This window comes from Pelophylax lessonae, assembly GCF_965119305.1.
Source record: "Pelophylax lessonae genome assembly, chromosome: 1".
NCBI classification, from domain to species: Eukaryota; Metazoa; Chordata; class Amphibia; order Anura; family Ranidae; genus Pelophylax; species Pelophylax lessonae.
The window spans coordinates 111,468,923-111,488,415 of NC_138768.1; the positions used below are offsets into that span (position 1 = coordinate 111,468,923).

General features: G+C 42.9%; 1 protein-coding gene across 4 annotated transcripts in view; it reads left to right on the top strand.

Annotated features, from left to right (window-relative positions):
* The window catches only part of KIF2A (kinesin family member 2A), a 181,947-nt gene that overhangs the window by 140,227 nt on the left and 22,227 nt on the right, over nt 1-19,493 (top strand). For 2 of the 4 annotated variants that reach the window (XM_082243440.1, XM_082243439.1), the window contains exons 15-19: nt 2,588-2,698; nt 4,762-4,829; nt 14,346-14,459; nt 15,981-16,131; nt 17,353-17,454. In XM_082243440.1, coding sequence (XP_082099566.1) covers nt 2,588-2,698; nt 4,762-4,829; nt 14,346-14,459; nt 15,981-16,131; nt 17,353-17,454 — 546 coding nt within the window. The remainder of the gene's footprint in view (nt 1-2,587; nt 2,699-4,761; nt 4,830-14,345; nt 14,460-15,980; nt 16,132-17,352; nt 17,455-19,493) is intronic. The other 2 variants (XM_082243442.1, XM_082243441.1) reach the window with 1 other exon arrangement.

The window sequence follows — 19,493 nt, forward strand, 5'->3', positions numbered from 1 at the left end:
CGGTGTTTCGCATTTTTTCCATTTATTTATTTTGCCAATTTTTTGTCCTCTCTCTTGTCCTCTCGTGTCTCTCTCTCTCTCTCGTCCTCTCGTGTCTCTCTCTCTCGTCCTCTCATGTCTCTCTCTCTCCCTAAATGTTACTGTAGGGAATGGGATTCAGTGCACACTGCAGCCTTGTACCATAGGGTTAATGTTAGTGACACTGTAGGGATTGGGAAGGATGCCGGGAATGGAAATCAGGAAGCATGCAGGCAGCCTTGTAAATTTTAATTGCAGATACAGGGCACTGGGCAGGTCAGGGTTAATATGGTAACATCAATTACTCAGTGACAGTCAGTCAGTGTCAGTGTGGACTCGATCAGATTATACAGTGACAGACAGTCTCTCATAGTGTTGGTAGTAGGAGGCTGGAGGTGGACTAGTAGGAGCCTGGAAAGGAGCACAGCCGCATACATACATTACTCACTCGTGCACTGCAGCCCGCCCCACACATTCTGTGAGTCTTACTCTCCTCCCTAGTTTTTTCAATGGCACATTCAGGAAGCCAATCACGCCGTGAGTAGCGGCACAGCGGAACCAATCAGGTGTGCAGGCACGCGTGATTGGTTCGCTGTGCAGCTAATCACGGCGTGATTGGCTCTCTGAATGTGCCATTGAACAAAACTAGGAAGGAGAGTAAGACTCACTGAATGTGTGGGGCGGGCTGCAGTGCACGAGTGAGTAATGTATGTATGCTCACCGCTGAAGTGTCCCGGCTTCACGGAAGTCTGTGAGTCCTCCTGTCCTCCTCCGAGTCCCTTCCCCCTGTGGTGATATGAATATCGCCTACGGCCACAGAACGATACTCGATATCATATCGACTATCGTTCAGCCCTATTGTTCGGCACAAAATTATTCGGCCTTTTGACTTATTCGGCCGAACACCGAAAGTGCTATTTTCTCTATTTTCGGCCGAATAATATTCGGCCGCCGAATATTCGGTGCATCCCTAGTACCTGGAGGTCACAACTGAGTTCGCCCTGATCATTCTGTATGCAGGAAAGCAGAAGGGTAATCCAAGCTTCCAAGAACACCCTAGCAAGGTGGATTAAGTCAACCATCCTGGAGTGTTATAGTTATGCAGATTAAGCTAACTCCATGCAAGCAGCTAAATTCAGTTGCTGATGTATAATTTTGTGCAGCCAATCTTATGACCTGTGCACCCCTGTCAGACAGCACAGCCTTGTCCTTAATAGGGTTTAGCTCAGGTGTGTTTGGACAAACCTGCCTAAGCTATCCAGCCAGGGAGCTGTTCAATCCAACAGCCAGTCATTTACTGCAGCCACATGTATGCAAGGGGCACATGTGGCTGCGGGGCAGGAAATACCTCTGCCACCTATGGCTGTTGGCTTTTCCTGGTGGAATAGCTCAGGTGGGTTCGGACTCGTGTGTGAACACTCCTGATCTCAGAGCTCGTCCCTGATCCTTAACCACTTCCGGACCGCCACTGTATATATATGTCGGTACTTTGACGTTAAATAACGTGGTTATGGCAGCAGATAGCTGCCACAACGCCGGTATTTTTTTTAAACAGCGAGTGGTCCGCTTTAACATAAAGGTGGTCCCAGCGGCGGATTCACCCCGGGATCACATCACTTTTAAGGGCGGCGGGAGAAGTGCCCCCCTACTGCCACTTCCCGGTCGTTTTCCCCACTTACCAGAGCCGTTGGTAGCAGGGAAAACTATCTGGTCCGCTCTTCTCCTAGGCAGGAAGCCGAGTGGGGGCAAAATGGCCCCCACTCGACTCTATGGTCTTGGAGGACCGGAGCGACGTTATACGTCGCTTCCTCCCAATGGCCTTAAAGGGCCCATTTTTTTCATCATAAAAAATAATTAACTCTAAACTGGTAACCTGTAGAAATTTTTAAAGTGTCGCCTATGGAAATTTTCAAGTACCAATGTTGCCATTCCACAAGTGTGCACAATTTTGAAGCATGACATGGGGTATCTATTAACTTGATGTAACATTCTTTCACATTATAGAAGAAATTGGGCTAACTTTGTTTTCTTATTTTTTAATTCAAAAAAGTGTTTTTTTTCTAAAAAAACCTTTTTTTGCTAGAAAAATTACTTCGAACCCCCAAACATTATATATTTTTTTAGCAGAGACCCTAGAGAATAAAATGGATATCGTTGCAATTCACTTTTATCACACCGTATTTGCGCAGCTGTCTTACAAAACGCATTTTTTAACTTGTAAACAAGCGTCAGAAATAGGCCCGGTCCTTAAGTAGTTAATGTCTGCTATGGCAGCACAGTTATATCAAACTTATCCCCTCACCGTGTGGATATCCGAAGGTGGTATGATCTCTCTGGGATTTTGGTCTTAAAATTAGGACTTTGGTGTTACTTGTGTGTGGTTATGAAAAATGAGAAATTGTCATCCACTGCCCCTCTTGCTGTTACTCTTTAAAACTTGGCCACTCAGTTATAGAAACTCCTAAAATGTGGATCACAATTAGGAGTTTTACCTAAAGTGAAGTGTGAAATACTGTTATGTACGTTTCTATGATGTTCTGTTGATATGCTTTACTGTCTTTTTTTTCAGGAGTGCATTCGTGCTCTAGGGAGGAATAAGCCACATACCCCATTTAGAGCCAGTAAACTAACCCAAGTTCTACGGGACTCTTTTATCGGTGAAAACTCTCGCACATGCATGGTAAGATTTGTTTGCATATTTTAGTTTCCTTCATTGGGGGATCCTATTCAGCAAGGTGTTCGTTCTTTCTTCCAGTCCAAATACTTCTAGTGGTTGATGGACGTTCTTTGCTGCAGCTTGAGCGTTTTATTTCCCTCCAATACCTCCTATTCTCATTAATGCTTTTATTATATTTTTGTCAGAAAAATTGTCTTCGGGCAGCAATCCCCAATCTTTTTCGCACCAGGGACTAGTTTACATTACAGTGCAGTCCCTTTTACGTTACATTGCCCCTTTACAATTATGTAACCGTAACTGCTTGGTAAAGGGGGGCTGTGATATAAAAGGGCACCCTCGATATAAAGGGGACTGCGCTGTAATGATTACAGTGCAGTCCACGTTATATCATAGTGCACGTTGCAATCACAGCCTCCTCCATCACAGTGCCCCCCCTGCAGTCTGCCCCCTTCCTTTTCCTCTCTAACATGACACTTCCTCATTCTAATGTCTGCCTTCCCTGCACAGGACCCTTATATTTGACAGGGTAGTAGTTATAAACAGTGTGTCCTCTCCTGGCTCCTCCACCCACCCGACGAGGTCATCCTGTCAGCAGAGCAGGGGGCGGGAGTGGCTCTCCATTCTGATCTGCTGCTCCTCTCGCCCCCTGCCTTGCTGATTGATTGACATTGTTGGCCGAGGGGGCAGAGGAACCCGAAGAGGACAAACAGATATGGCCGCATGGCAGGAGGTGAGTGGCAGCGCTCATCTCTAGCCGTGCGCCCCGGGCATCAACGGGCCAGGGGTTGGGGACCCCTGTCTTAGAATTGCTGATAAACGTTATTTATCCCTACTGCTAAACATAAAGTAGTATGTTTAATAGATATAGGAATGCATTAAAAGAAAGTGGTGTATCTAGCATTTTTGACCCAGAGTGGTGCCAAATATTTTTGAACACCCCTAACCTATGCGCACAATTCACAATAGTTTTGAGTAGTTTTAATGTTTAATAATGGCCAAAGAAGAAATAGAGAAAGAATGAAAAAGATCCCTTTTATCTTGGTAGTCAGCGGGTAAAAGGCCCCCTTAAACTGTAATCTTTGGAAAGATTACCCCTTACAATAATGATTACTGATCCACATTGCTGGCTTAGCTGAGTGATGTTGGTGTCAGAACGATGCAGATGATCAGTTCCCCCTGCTCAGTGCCTAAGGAACCCCTAGAAATCCTTGGTGCGACACTGGTTGAGGAAGGCTGCCACATCTACAAATGATGATGATGCTGCTGCATTAAGGGATTTGATTATTATAGTGAGGTAAAATCTAGTAATACTTGGTTTTGAATTTTTTCAGGATCTGATTTTTTTCCTGGCTTTAATAATACACCTACTGATTAAGAGAGTGCAGCCTACAGTAACCCACAGCATCTGGCTCATTTCCTTTTCATGTGCGTAGATTGGTAAAAAATTTGTTGATCTGGTTTGCACATATCTGCATTTCCACCCTTAAAAGTCAAGCCTACCTGAAACAACGTGGTAAAACGCTGGAACACGAGTTTCCAGTTGTGCCTCACTATTCTGGGTATATCTTATTGATGTACCCAGGTTTTACCAGAGGACACCTGTTAAGGGGAAAGTATCGGGTAGAGCCACATCTGTGACGTCATCACGCCCAGGTCCGCTGGCGAGTCCTGTGACCATGCTTGTGGAGTTGTATACCAATGATTGATGTCTTTTAAACATGTAAGTGCAATACTTTTTAATAAAATAATGTTATTGACTTACTGCACTATGAAGCTGCTTCTACTCTCTGCCTCCTTAGGAGTTTGAAGCTGGATGGACTTGGTCTGCTTGAGTGGTTTGTTTATATGATCCATTTGGTGGGGACACCACTGTGACCTACGCCGAATGTTGGGTGGCATCGGCCGATTCAAAAGAAACCAGCTGCCCGCTCAGTTGGTTCGAACGGAAAAAGCTACTAGTGTGTACTAGGCCTAAAATTTTAATGCACTTGCCTACAAAGAAAAAAACAAAAAGCCGGTTTGTCTTTTATTGAAGTAAAATAATTAAGTTACAATTTTAATTTTAGATTGCTACAATTTCTCCTGGTATGGCATCCTGTGAAAATACTTTGAACACTTTAAGATATGCGAACAGGTATGCAATATTCCATGCTAGATTCTAAATTTGTGCTATCATGCTTATGGTATGTAAGACTAATTATAGTACAATGTTTGTGTAATTCTACATGATAATGATGTGTGTGTATGGTGTGTATGTATGTATGTGTGTGTGGATAGATAGATATAGTGTGTGTGTGTGTGTGTGTGTGTGTATATATATATATATATATATATATATAGAGCGAGATAGATATAGATATATATGTGAGTGTATAGTAAACATCAAAAAACAATGCAGTGCCAAAGATTCAAATAAAATTCCTTCAACCCATTCTGTGCACAATATGTGCCAAATGGTATAATAAATCTGTGCTATAACACTGTGCATTGATAAAATATACAAAAATATTAAATATAATGAATATATTAATAGGTGCCAAAAAAAATCAATAAATAAATTAAATTGTAATAAGTCCATATGAAAGTGTGTCCTACGACACATTCTCCAGTGAGGTTCCACCGTGCAGTGCCATTATAGATAATAAAGTGCTGGTGCAGAAAATCTACATAGAAAATGTGCTGGCGCTCTCTTCCATCCGTGGTAACAAGCTGCCCACCTTAACACCTGACTCATCTGTTACCAATGAGTCAAATAGAGCTGTTCCCCTCTAGGGATATCTGGCACTGCACGGTGGAACCTCACTGAAGAAATGTGTCATATGACACACTTTCATCTGAACTTATTACAATTGTATTTATTTATTGATTTTTTTTTGGGCACCTATTAATATATTCATTATATTTAATATTTTTGTATATTTTAATCACTGCACAGTGTTATAGCCCCGATTTTATTATACCATTTGGCACATATATCGTGCATAGATTGGGTTGAAGGAATTTTATTTGAATCTTTGGCGCTGCATTGGTATTCGATGTTGACTATATTTGTGTGTTTAGTGGAAGACACTTTATGTAAGCTGCCATTGGGTGAATTTATTCTTTGAATAGAGGTATTTTAACATTTATTGTTTACACTTTGATCCCGCCGTTTTATCATTTATTTTATATATATATATATATATATATATATATATATATATATATATATATATATATACATGTGGCAGATATATAAACAAATTAATAATCTAATTATACAGTACAGGACACAGGAATGGGATCCTAGGCCATGGGTTATATGCCACTACCTTCAGGTGATTGGACAATGGCAAACAGTTTGCTGGGACTGCCGCTAAGTGTATCCATATAACCCCACCCGTTCTGCCAGGCTTCAGTTTCTGTTTGAGAAGATATTTTCTATTTTCAACCGCATTGCTTTTACTTTCTCTAAAACTGTCAAAATCAGAATGCTTATTGTCTTATGGCTTGGTAGCAGTTTTCGGATCATTTACCCTCAGGTTATACCTTGGGAAACACACACCTGGACTATGCAGCAGTGGGGCCACTCTTTAATATCTACTTTGGGCACCTGGTCCTGCATTCTGTGCTCACCTGGCATGTGATGCTCCAGATTCAGCACCATGGTCCATTCCTTAGGCACCCAGAATCCTTCAATGGTATGCCTGCTGTGACAGGTGAAGTCTGGTCCCTGAACAGGACTATTGACATACATGGACAAGGGTAAACCAGTATTACTTGTGCTTCGTACATACCAGTTCCAGACTATATATATATATATATATATATATATATATATATATATATATATATATATATATATATATATACACACAGAACAGACCAAAAGTTTGGACACACCTTCTCATTCAAAGAGTTTTCTTTATTTTCAGGACTATGAAAATTGTAGAGTCACACTTCAAGAGGTAGTCACCTGAAATGGTTTTCACTTCACAGGTGTGCCCCGTCAGGTTTAATGAGTGTGATTTCTTGCCTTATAAATGGGGTTGGGACTGGGATCAGTTGTGTTGTGCAGAAGTCAGGTGGATACACAGCTGATAGTCCTAGTGAATAGACTGTTAGAATTTGTATTATGGCAAGAAAAAAGCAGCTAAGTACAGAAAAACGAGTGGCCATCATTACTTTAAGAAATTAAGGTCAGTCAGTCCGAAAAATTGGCAAAACTTTGAAAGTGTCCCCAAGTGCAGTCACAAAAACCATCAAGAGCTACAAAGAAACTGTCTCACATGCGGACCGCCCCAGGAAAGGAAGATAAAGAGTCACCTCTGCTGAGGATAAGTTAATCCGGGTCACCAGCCTCAGAAATCGCAGGTTAACAGCAGCTCAGATTAGAGACCAGGTCAATGGCACACGGAGTTCTAGCAGCAGACACATCTCTAGAACAACTGTTAAAAGGAGACTGTGTGAATCAGGCCTTCATGGCAGAATATCTGCTAGGAAACCACTGCTAAAGAAAGGCAACAAGCAGAAGAGACTTGTTTGGGCTAAAGAATACAATGGACATTAGACCAGTGGAAATCTGTGCTTTGGTCTGATGAGTCCAAATTTGAGATCTTTGCTTCCAACCACCGTGTCTTTGTGCGACGCAGAAAAGGTGAACGGATGGGACTCTACATGCCTGGTTCCCACCATGAAGCATGGAGGAGGAGGTGTGATGGTGTGGGGGTGCTTTGCTGGTGACACTGCATGGCTACCAGCATGGCTACCACAGCATCTTGCAGCGGCATGCTATTCCATCCGGTTTGCGTTTAGTTGGACCATCATTTATTTTTCAACAGGACAATGACCCCAAACACACCTCCAGGCTGTGTAAGGGCTATTTGACCAAGAAGGAGAGTGATGGGCTGCTGCGCCAGATGCCCCGGCCTCCACAGTCACAGGACCTGAACCCAATCGAGATGGTTTGGGGTGAGCTGGACCGCAGAGTGAAGGCAAAAGGGCCAACAAGTGCTAAGCATCTCTGGGAACTCCTTCAAGACTGTTGGAAGACCATTTCAGGTGACTACCTCTTGAAGTGTGACTCTACAATTTTCATAGTCATGAAAATAAAGAAAACTCTTTGAATGAGAAGGTGTGTCCCAACTTTTGGTCTGTACTGTATATATACACAAAATTATAAATCTGTGTTAGTGAGCACTTCTCCTTTTGCCGAGATAATCCATCCACCTCACAGGTGTGGCATATCAAGATGTTGATTTGACAGCATGATTATTGCACAGGTGTACCTTAGGCTGAACACAAAAAAAGGCCACTATAAAATGTACATTTTTATCACACTGCACAATGCCACAGATGTCGCAAGTTTTGAGGAAGCGTGCAATTGGCATGCTGCCTACAGGAATGTCCATCAAAGCTGTTGCCTGTGAATTGAATGTTCATTTCTCTACCATAAGCCGTCTCCCAAGGGGTTTCTGATAATTTGGAAGTACATCCAACCGGCCTCAAAACCGCAAACCATGTGTAACCACACCAGCCCAGGACCTCCACATCCAGCATCTATACCTCCAAGATCGTGTGAGACCAGCCACGCAGACATCTGCTGCAACAATTGGTTTGCATAACCAAAGAATTTCTGCACAAATTGTCAGAAACCGTCTTAGGGAAGCTCATCTGCATGCTCGTCGTCCTCATCGGGGTCTCGACCTGACTGCAGTTCGTCGCCGTAACCGACTTGAGTGGGCAAATGCTGACATTCACTGGCGTCTGGCACTTTGGAGAGGTGTTCTCTTCACGGATGAATCCCGGTTTTCACTGTACATGGCAGATGGCACACAGCGTGTATGGCATCGTGTAGGTGTGTGGTTTGCTGATGTCAACGTTGTGGATCGAGCATGTCACCCATTGAGCATGCTTGGGATGCTCTGGATCGGCGTATACAACAGCGTGTTCCAGGTCTTGCCAATATTCAGCAACTTCACAGAGCCATTAAAGAGGAGTGGACCAACATTCCACAGGCCACAATCAACAACCTGATCAACTCTATGCGAAGGAGGATGTGTTGCACTGTGTGGCAAATGGTGGTCACACCAGATACTGACTAGTTTTCGGACCTCTCCGGACCCCCTCAATACAGTAAAATTGCACAATTTAGAGTAGCCTTTTATTGTGGCCACCCTAAGGCACACCTGTGCAATAATCGTGCTGTCTAATCAGCATCTTGATATGCCACACCTGTGAGGTGACGGGATTATCTCGGCAAAGGAGAAGTGCTCACTAACACTCATTTAGACAAATTAGTGAACAATATTTGAGAGAAATAGTCTTGGTGAATCGTTAGTGTATTCAACGTATCCTTTATCTCACAAGACACACCACAGTGCTAAGGCTGAAAGGCACAGGCTATGGTGTAATTCTGCTGTAGGCCCTGAGGTACCTCTCAGCTGTTCCCTTGTTCCAGACCAAGGTTTTACACTGACACTGCTCCCTCTTTTGAGCACCCTCACAGATATGCATCATGTAGCCTGTTTGAAGCAGAATTCTTTACCGCTATGTCTATTCCAAAGCCTTTTTCCATTTCTGGAATTTTTGGTTGCTAACAACCATTAACTCTAACCCCCCCCCCCCCCCCCTATTTTCAAGTTACAACCTAAAGTGTCTGACACATTTCCATAAGACAAGGGGGATGCTGAAATTTTAGCAGAGGTTGCTGAAGATTTTTCCCCACCAGAATTTTTTGAAGTTGCCTCTTCCAGTTTCTCGTCGCATACTGGCTACTGTTGTCTCATTGCATACATCATTGATGCAGTGCATACTAGTCTCTGACTGGAATCACCTACTGCTGTGTATCTCCACATGTATTGACAAAAAAGTGCCATAATCCTAGAAAGCCTTTCCTGAATCCTGATCAAGCATTTAGCCCAGCCCCCGAGAGGCTTTTCACTCCTAACAATTTTGATGCTTTGTACCCTATGAAAGGGGAGTTTAAGAAGATATACTGTTCCCACTGAGGACCTGGCCATTCCCGCAGTGATTAAACTGTTTTTATTGAAGGCAGCTGCCTCGTTCACACCATTGTGAAAAAAGTGTTCTCTATGTGCCCTGTTCACACCACAACACATGCAGTTTTTTTTTCTGCGCAGGAATCTGCAACGCAGGAAAAAGAAAAAAACTACGTTATATCGACATCATGGCGTAAACAGGGCATATAGCTGACACGCATGAAAACGGATGTCAATGTGCATAAAAACTCACTGAAATGCACATGAAAACTGATCATGTCTCTGCAAGTGAAATCAGCAGAGTTTTCACATCTGTTTTCATGCACATACCGTGAGAACAAGCCCTTCTAGGGATTCATTTAAGTTCATTTCTTCTCGCTTCTGTTGACCTCAAGGATGCCTACCTGCACATTCTAATATGTGCCGGTCACCAATGCTTCCCCTGTTTTGCTGTGGCCGGGGAGCATTATTGGTTTGTGGCGTGGACCTTTGGTCACGCCTCTGCTCCTTGGGTCTTCCCAAAAATGTTGGCCCCGGTGCTTGCATTGTTTGTCAGCGGGGAATCTCGGTACTGGAGTACCTGGACGATCATCTTCTACGAGCGGAGTCTCTGACTGCTCTGATGAACAACTGGAGATTAGTCTGCAAACTCTTAGGGAATTCAGTCGGATTCTGAACCTTCAGCAGTCTGCTTTGGTTCTTTCCACCAAAAAATGGACTATCTGGGTCTGACTCTGGACTCTGCCTCAGCCAGAGTGTTTCTTTCTCTTGTAAAACTCCAGACATTGCAGGAGGCATTTCAGCGTCTTCTGTTCAGCAAACAGCCATCCCTCCAGGCTTGTATGTGGGTGCTGGGCCAGATGGTGTCCTCCTTCGAGACAGTCTGTTTGCACAGTTCCACAGAAGATCTCTGTTAAAGAGATTCTGCTGAAATGAAAAAAGATCCACACTCTCTAGAGGTGGCTTCATTCTCTGGCACTTCGACAGGGAAAATCCTTTCTCCCCCTGTACTTGGACGGTTGTCACCACGGATGTCAGCCTGTCCGGGTGGGGAGGCGTCCTCAGGACAGATGTGCTCAGGTGGTCTGAACTTGAACTATGGCAGAGTCCAGACTGCCAATTAGTGTTCTGTAACTCTAAACGAACAGCCTTTGTCTGGCTCATTGGACAATTCATCTTCAGGGGTGTCTGGTACAAATTCATTTGGACAATGCCACGGCTGTGGTCTGTCAAACCCCAAGGGGGGCAAAAGTAGTGTCCTGGTGGCTCGGTAAGTAGCCAGCATTCTAAGGTGGGCTGACTGATTTGTTCCAGCCCTCTCAAATTTCTGCCATGACTCCTGTGCAGGATCAAAGCAGAAGGGATTCTGTCCAGACTGACATTGCGTCAGCCAATCGGGTACGGCTGGTCGCCGATGCTCCTTGGGGGCTTCCTCCCAGGGACGATCTGCTGTCTCGAGGAACGATTTTCTGTCCTGCTTTACAATCGCTGGCTTTGATGGCTTGGCTGTTGAATGCCAGGTGCTGAAGGATGGAGGTTTGTCTGAGTTGGCGATTCCTACGCTGGTGAAAGCTAGGGAATCTATTTCTAGGAAGATCTACCTTCGTACATGCAAGATGTACATTGTGTGGTGTGAGTCTCTTTGGGTTCATCCTCGCTCCTTCTCAGTGGATCGGATCTTAACCTTCCTTTTAATGGGGGGGTTCAACAGTAATTGGCCTTAAGTACAAGGGCCAGGTATCGCCTTTTGGCAGTCTTTTTCCAACCGCCTTTTGCCTCACACTCCCTGGTGCGTGCCTTTCTTCAGGGTGTCCGACATTTGGTTCCTTCACTGTGGGCTCTGTTTCCACCCTGGGATCTTAATATGGTGCCTGGAAGGTGGCCTTTTTTGGTGGCTATCACCTCTGCATGCAAGGTGTCGGAACTGGCGGCGTTAGCCTGTCGTTCACCTTTTTTGTGATTCACAAGGATAAGGTGGTGCTTCGCCCTGTCTGTCATTCATTCCTAGGGTGGTCTCGGACTGTCATTTGAATGAAGACATTGTGTTGCCTTCCCTGTGTCCCAGGCTAAACATCTGAAGGAAATTACCTTGCTTGGCTTGAATGTGGTCCGAGCAATTTAAGGTGTACCTGTCAGCTACGAATCTTTTAGGAAGTCAGACTCTTTGTGTTCACGGACAGACCTCGCAAAGGGTTGTCCGCTTCTTCTACGACCATTTCCAGATGGATCAGACAGACGGTGGTTCAGGCCTGTTACATCATGGGCCAGGTTCCTCCTTTCCCTGTCAAGGAGCACTCTTCTAAGGGCGCTTAGTGTGTCCTAGGCTTCCACCATCAAGCGTCAGTGACACAGGTTTGCAAGGCGGCCTCCTGGTCGTCCGTGCACACTTTTACAAAATTTTTGTAAAGTGCATGTGTTGGCATCTGCGGATGCTTGCTTTGGCCACAAGGTTTTGCTGGCTGCTGTTTAGGAGACCTGGTGCTCTAAGAGGGTGTATTGTTTTTTCAGGTGAGCTTCTATTGTTTATGGTTGAGCTTCATGTTACCTGGTTTGCTATGGTTAGCCTTGGGAATTTTTTTTTCTGCTTTTTTCCACCCCTCATGTTTAACACTGCTTTGGGACGTCCAAAGCACTCACCCCTCTGTGTAGTTGGCTTTCTTCTAACGCTGCTTGTAACAAAACTGAGTGCCTTTAGCTGAGAGTGGGTGTATAGCCCCTGGGACTGCCCATAGTCAAGCTTTTTCTTGCCTAGTGTTCTACTCCTGTAGGTGACAGTATAACCCGATGGTTAAGAATCAGGAGCTGTGTCCGTCAGTGAACATTAGAGAATCCCATCATCCCAGGGTGTCTTGGAGACCTTTTACTGCAAGGCTTCTGATGCGGTTGATACCGAATTCTTCTCTGGTTCCTTAACCAACCTTGTACTGTCTATAGTACCTAGGTCTAATTCTGATATTCGTATTATTCACATCACCCTTCAGCACAACATATTTTGGTCTGCGTCTGGCCCCATGTTCAGAAGGATACCCGCATTACCACCCCTTGGTTGTTCATTCCAGATCATTTTTCTCAGGTTATGCGGTGCACATTCCTTGCCTGTTTTTTCTTTTTCTTCCCTCCACTAAGACTCATCAATACTCTCCTCCTCTCTAGGTGGTGGGGAGGTCATCTCCACTACCTGGAGCCTCTTTTACTTCCTATTGCCATGACGCACAACCCCCCAATTCTGCCTTGAGCTCTAATTTGATTTCACCATCCAGATGTCAGTCTTCCCGGGGAAGAGCAGATGATCTTTCTCATATATCACGCTGGTTTTAACTGATCCTTGTGGGTTTAAACCTTTTTAACCTCTTAATAAACTGTCCATGCTACACTTAGATGGCGCTGCTTTCTTCTTCTTCTGTTCCAGAGCTTCCCCGTGCTCCAGCTGGCAGCCACTAAGAACAGCTACATCATACTTATAATGGACTTACATCTGTCTTTCCCCCTCCTTTTCTCTTTTTTTCATCTTATTGTTTGCGGAAGAAACAAAAAAAAAAAAAAAAAAAACAAGATCTTTAAGGAGTGTGTACGGTCATATGGATACACTGGGGGCCTTTTGCCAATGTTCAATCACTGGAAGATAGCGGAATATAAACCATGGTCTAAGGCTGGCAATAGACGGAGCAAATTTGTCTCCTGCAATCACGCATTGCAGGAAAGAAAATCAATCGATTCCCCCATCAATCAATCAGTCAATGTCAACGGGGGAATCCCACTCACGGTCCCAATGTGTTCTGGTAGGAAGCCATGCCTGCCTGGAGAACACAGTGATTATTGCTAGCAGCTATAACAGCCGCTAGCAATAATCGCATGTAAAATACAACAGGCTGGTTGTCCCCAAATTGATCGATCAAATCAACTTGGATACATTTAGCCTGCCCATACATGGTTCAAATCTTGGCCAGTTCCTGCTGAACCGGCAGGGATTCTGTCTATGGCCGGCTTAAGAATCCTTTCCTGTGTTCTGTACTGTACTCCAAGATATAGAATTTGCTTGTAAATCAGAATCTTTTTACATTCTCTTTTACGTTATAAGGAACTTCATTAGTCTTTATTTCAGAAGACATTTGCATAGTCTGACACAAATCATATGAAAAGTTGAAGCTTGTTTTACATATTTTACATATTTTACATTTAGAGGTGAGCCTACAAGTATACATTACATGTTTCCTGTTGATGTACTGACTTGGGGTGGCGATTTAGTATGAAGTATATTCTACCCTGTTGTCTTTGCATGTTGCTTTTTATCAAAGCTTTGAACTAGAGATGAGCTAATCATATGATTTGATTTGAAAGTGAATTGCGGCTCTTTGATGCTTCTGATTTGCTGAATTCATCCTCTGCCCGATCTCTGGTGAGTTGGGGGTTCTCGTGAATCTGATAAATACCATTCATTGACTGGTTCAGCCTTTGCCAGTCAGCATGTACATTTTCAGAAGAGTTGCAGAGTAGTGATTCGCTAGGCAAGCAGCCAATTACAAATTGATTTTCCCATCCCTAGTTCTGGCATTACATGTGTTGACAGTGTGAATGCTTTCTCTGCCTAACTGTGTGGATGGAAAGCGATAAAATGTTTTGTGTCCTTCTCAACCTTTCCTCCATCTTTCTGCTGTGTCTCTGGCCTGCAGAGTAAAGGAATTTGGGATTAGTCCATCGGATATTCCCTTCTCTCAGGGTGGCGGAAGTCGCTCTGATCTCTCTCCTTCCTACGAGTATGACGACTTCTCTCCTACGCTCACCAGGTCTAACCTGCCTTCTACATTTCAGATATTGTCATCACCCATGTGTAATAATGTGGCCTCAGTCATTTACTCTTCAGTTCTTTCTTTAATTCATGCTCTTCATTTCCAATGTGTTTTGCATGCTTATATGATTTTCCATTATAGTTTTGTAGCATGAATTTATTTTCAGTTGAGTTTGTTTTCAGCTCTCATCTTGTAGAGATCTCCTTGTTTGAAGCACACCTTTAAGAAACTGACAGTTCGGCCAGTGAGTGTTAAATAAGTTCAACTTCAGTTCCTTTACATTTAATTGATCCCTTAATAGCAGATTCAACAGAGCTTTTAAAGTGCTTCTTAGTTGGGCTGCAGTTTCCTATTTTGGCAGATCAGGAGCACAGTTTATTTCTGCTAGATCAGAGGTTTGATTAATTAGAATGGGTGTGCATTTTGAGCTATTGAGCTCTGTAAACAGGTTTGCTTCAACCCAGATGTTAGGACAAGTCTGATCATTGGAGGAGAGTAAGCGGAGTTCCCAGCACAGCTCGAGAACTGACCACAGTGTGTTCTGTTTAGTGCGGTCAGTCATAATAGGAAAGCAGAGGAACTGGCAGGAACACAGAGTTTTCACTCAAAGGAAGCAATACAAAGAGAACTGGATACCTTTTCATACAGGTGCATGGTGCAGCAGGCATATTTAGGAATATCAAATGCTGGGTTTACATACTAAAAGTTTTTTTAGTTTTTTTTTTTCTTATTTAATTTAGTCCTGACTTTAAGAAAAAGTATAAAACCACTATACATTCCATTTAAAATCTGAGACGCTATAATCTCACTTGTGATGAGTTGACATTTCCTAAAACTTTCAAGCTGTTTGAACCCCTTGGGGTTGTTCCAGGGTTGGTGGCAGGCTTCATTTACACGAACGTTCCTAGCCACACGTTGCCCAGATCAGCATATTTTTGTGGTGGGTACAGCTGGGTGTTTCTGAATAACTGCGGACAGGATGCCTGTACAAATTTATTACCGGCTGATATTGCCCACGGCTGTCCTAAGAAGTGATGCCATGCGGCTAACGGTAGATGAGCGGCCCTGTTTGCATCCAGTACTACATATCTCTCCCTAACTGAAGGTAAGCTCTCCATGTGCGATACAGATAGCTGTAAAGCCTATCAGCTTGTCATAGATTTGTACCTGCTGCAGCTGTTCAGAAATACACTGATCTTGGCATTGAGCCCTTAGTGTGGTTAGGACAGGCGGCCATGGCATTGCTTTCTACCATGGTCCATTACAGGATTTGAGGATATGTTGTCAATAAGTACAGTAACTCTCATCAGAAAGCTAAAGAAATGTAACCGGCATTTGTAAAATGTTATAAAATGTGGTTTCCAGTAAACCAAAGGTTTAGGCTTGGATGGAACACTGCTGATTATTTTACAAGGAGATCTATACAGAGGGCATTTATATCTCAGAATATTTGATTTCATATTTATTTCTCACTGCCTCTTCTAGTAGATTGGTCTAATAAATCTTCTGCTGTTTCAGAGTGAAAGAGCTGACTGTTGATCCTAATTCTGCTGGGGAGCCGCGCCCCATGTTACATCACGCCCAGAATCAGCTGGATGACCTGGAATCGTTGTGGGGAGTAGGAAGCTCTCCTCAGAGGGATGACCTCAAACTTCTTTGTGAACAAAACGTGGGTGGATTCCTTTATTACACCAGCTGTTTTGCTTCATGTCATTGCTGAATGCTGCACGGAGTGTATACTTTTTGGAGGTCTATATGTTTTTCATGTGTGGTGGTGGTTTTTTTTTTTTTTTTGCAATTTTATTTCTGGTTAATAAAATGTATCTATTTTAAAGTGGAACCTCACAACTTACATTTTTTGCTGTGGTATCCTCTATAAACATACTTATACGATCCACAAATTTGGCAATGATCTACTGCTGCACACCAGACCCTGCAGCACCATCTTCCCCCTCCTAGCTCATCATCAGCCAGCTGCCTCTTACGGGTTCTTGTAGCCGGCTCCCTGATGATGTGCCGCCATGTCCTTCCTCATCCAGGCACTGTGTGGAAGCCAATACCTTTTGGGGTATGTGATGTGACTATACCATTGGGCAGTAGGAGCAGGTACTTCACTGAAGTTAGAATGAAGTGTGAAGATAAAAAAAAAAAACGAAATAAAGTAAACAAAAGACTGGAGGAAAGGAGGGTTACAATACTGCAAAGTTATTTTTTGTGTGATAGTAAAGACACCGCACCCCTGAAAATTGCAGCCTCCTGTTATGTAAGGTCCAGGGGAATGCCTAGTACTCCCATCATATTGTTCAACTTCCTTTTGCTTATTCAAAGTCCTTAAAAAACACCCAGCTACAAAATTAGGCCAAAATTAGCACATTGGGATTTATTCTCTTAGATCCAAGAGAGGTCAGCTTTTTGTGTTGCACGTTTTCAGCTGGTAAGCTGCTGGTTAATGTTCGAATAAGAAAAGGTCCCCAAGGTAGGTGGAGGGGATGTTCTCTGTCAGTGTATGAAGCATTGTTCAACTGATTTTGTTCTTGCACAGTCCAGAAACGTGGACACCAAGCATCTGGCTCTTTTAAACTTGGAATGGAATTTTAAGGGTGTTCCTACATAGAAGAATGTACTTTTGTGGATTAGAGTGAAACTTCAAGATATTTTTCAAAATAAAAAACGTAATTTCCTACACACATGCTAAAATACACATGCAATTCCTCAAGCAAAAGGCTTTAAAGCATAGTGCCTGTACGAACAGAATGAATCTACTGAGAGCTTAGAGATCACCATTCTATGCCAATACTTTCCAAATACCTTATACAATTGCTGTCCATGTCTTTTAGCTCAATAGATGTGGCAGCTCCATGTAATTCTAATGCTCTGTTCACATTTTCAGGAAGAAGAGGTGTCGCCACAGCTCTTTACGTTTCATGAAGCCGTGTCACAGATGGTGGAGATGGAAGAGCAGGTAGTAGAAGATCACAGAGCCGTGTTTCAGGTATGAAGTGATAATATACATGCTTGGAATGTGATCATTCTGTAGACTTATTACATCCTATCCTTTGTTGTATTACCTCCTCTTTTACCTAGCATTTGAGCCTCTGAAATGGTGCTATTTATGACCGTATTCTCTGTTCTGTTGTAGCCAAATAGATACTTTTTCTATGAAGGATGTGTAAAGGGCACTATTGGGTGTCATTCTACCCAAATTGATGTTTGGTAGTTCATGGTATTTGTTTTATTTTTATGGACAGAGGATAAAATATATATATATATATATATATATATATATATATATATATATATATATATATATACACACACGCCAACATATACATACACACACCGGGTAAAATAAGTATTGAACACGTTACCATTTTTCTAGGTAAATATATTTTTAAAGGTGCTATTGACATGACATTTTCACCACATGTCGGTAACAACCTATGCAATCCATACATATAAAGAAACCAGAACCAATAAGTTCAGAAATTAAGTTGTGCAATAAAATGGAATGACACAGGAGAAAAATTTGAACACGCTAAGGGCTCTTTCACACGGCCGTTCTGCTTGTCCGCAAATCATCCTATTTTTTTGCGGATGATTTGCGGACATAATGTAAGTCTATGGCATTGCGGATGTCAGCGGAATACCATCCGCTGACATCCGATTTTCTTCCTTTCAGTTCTGTTCCGTTTTTTGGAACGGAACAGAACCCTATTTTTGTTCCGTTCAAAAAACGGAAAGGAAGGAAAATCGGATGTCAGCGGTGTCATCCGCTGACATCCGCAATGCCAATAGACTTACATTATGTCCGCATATCATCCGCAAACGGATGGGATGATATGCGAGCATACGGAGCGGATGACACAAATGTCATTCGCTCCGTGAAAAAAAAAAAAGTCCCGCAGCAGACAAGAACAGCGGAGCTGCCGTCTGAAAGAGCCCTAACTGAAATGTAATACTTGGTACAAAATCCTTTGTTGGTAATGACCACTTCAAGATGCCTCTTGTATGGAGAAACTAGTCGCATGCATTGCTCAGGTGTAATTTTGGCCCATTCTTCAAATTTTGAAGGTTCATAGAAATCTTACGAGGAGCACCTGGATGTGGCCGGTTTATAGTGAAATGATGATCTTTCCACTTCCAGGTTATGGCCTCCGAAGTTTAGAAATCCTTCTGTAACCAATGCCATTAGTATGTTTTCCAACAACAAGGTTGCAAAGGTCTTGAGCATTCTTTGCTTTTACCCATCATGAGATGTTTCTTGTGTGATACCTTACCTTGATAATGAGACACCTTTTTATAGGCCATCAGATGAGACTGAACCAGCTCATATTAATTGCACTGAAAAGGGGCAGGATTGCTTTTTAATTACTGATAGATTTCAGCTGGTGCCCTGCCTTTTTACACCTCCCTTTCTTCATGTGTTCAATGCTTTTTCCCTTTGTCATTCCATGTTATTATACAAAATGTCGGAACTTATACCACCTTAAGATATTTACCTAGAAAAATGGTGAGGTGTGCAATATTATATATGGTTTTGAACATGTCACCATTTTTCTGGGTAAATATATTTCTATGCTATTGACATGAAAGGTGCTATTGACCTGACATTTTCACCACATTTCAGTAACAACCCATGCGATCCATACATACAAAGAAGCTAAAACAAATAAGTTCAGAAATTAAGTTTATGTGTAATAAGATGCAATGGCACAGGGAAAAGATATTGAACACATGAAGAAAGGGAGGTGCACAAAGGCATTGATAGCCAGGACACGAGCTGAAATCAATCCGTAATTAGAAAAGCAACCCTGCCCCTTGTCAGTGCAAATTAATGTCAGTTGGTTCAGTCTCATCTGATGGTCTATAAAAAGGTGTGTCATTACCAAGGTGTCGCCCAGGAAACCTCTCATGGTGGGTAAAAGCAAAGAGCTCTCTCAAGACCTTCACAACCTCATTGTTGCAAAACATACTGATTGCATTGGTTACAAAGGGATTTCTAAACTTCTGAATGTTCCAGTGAGCACTGTT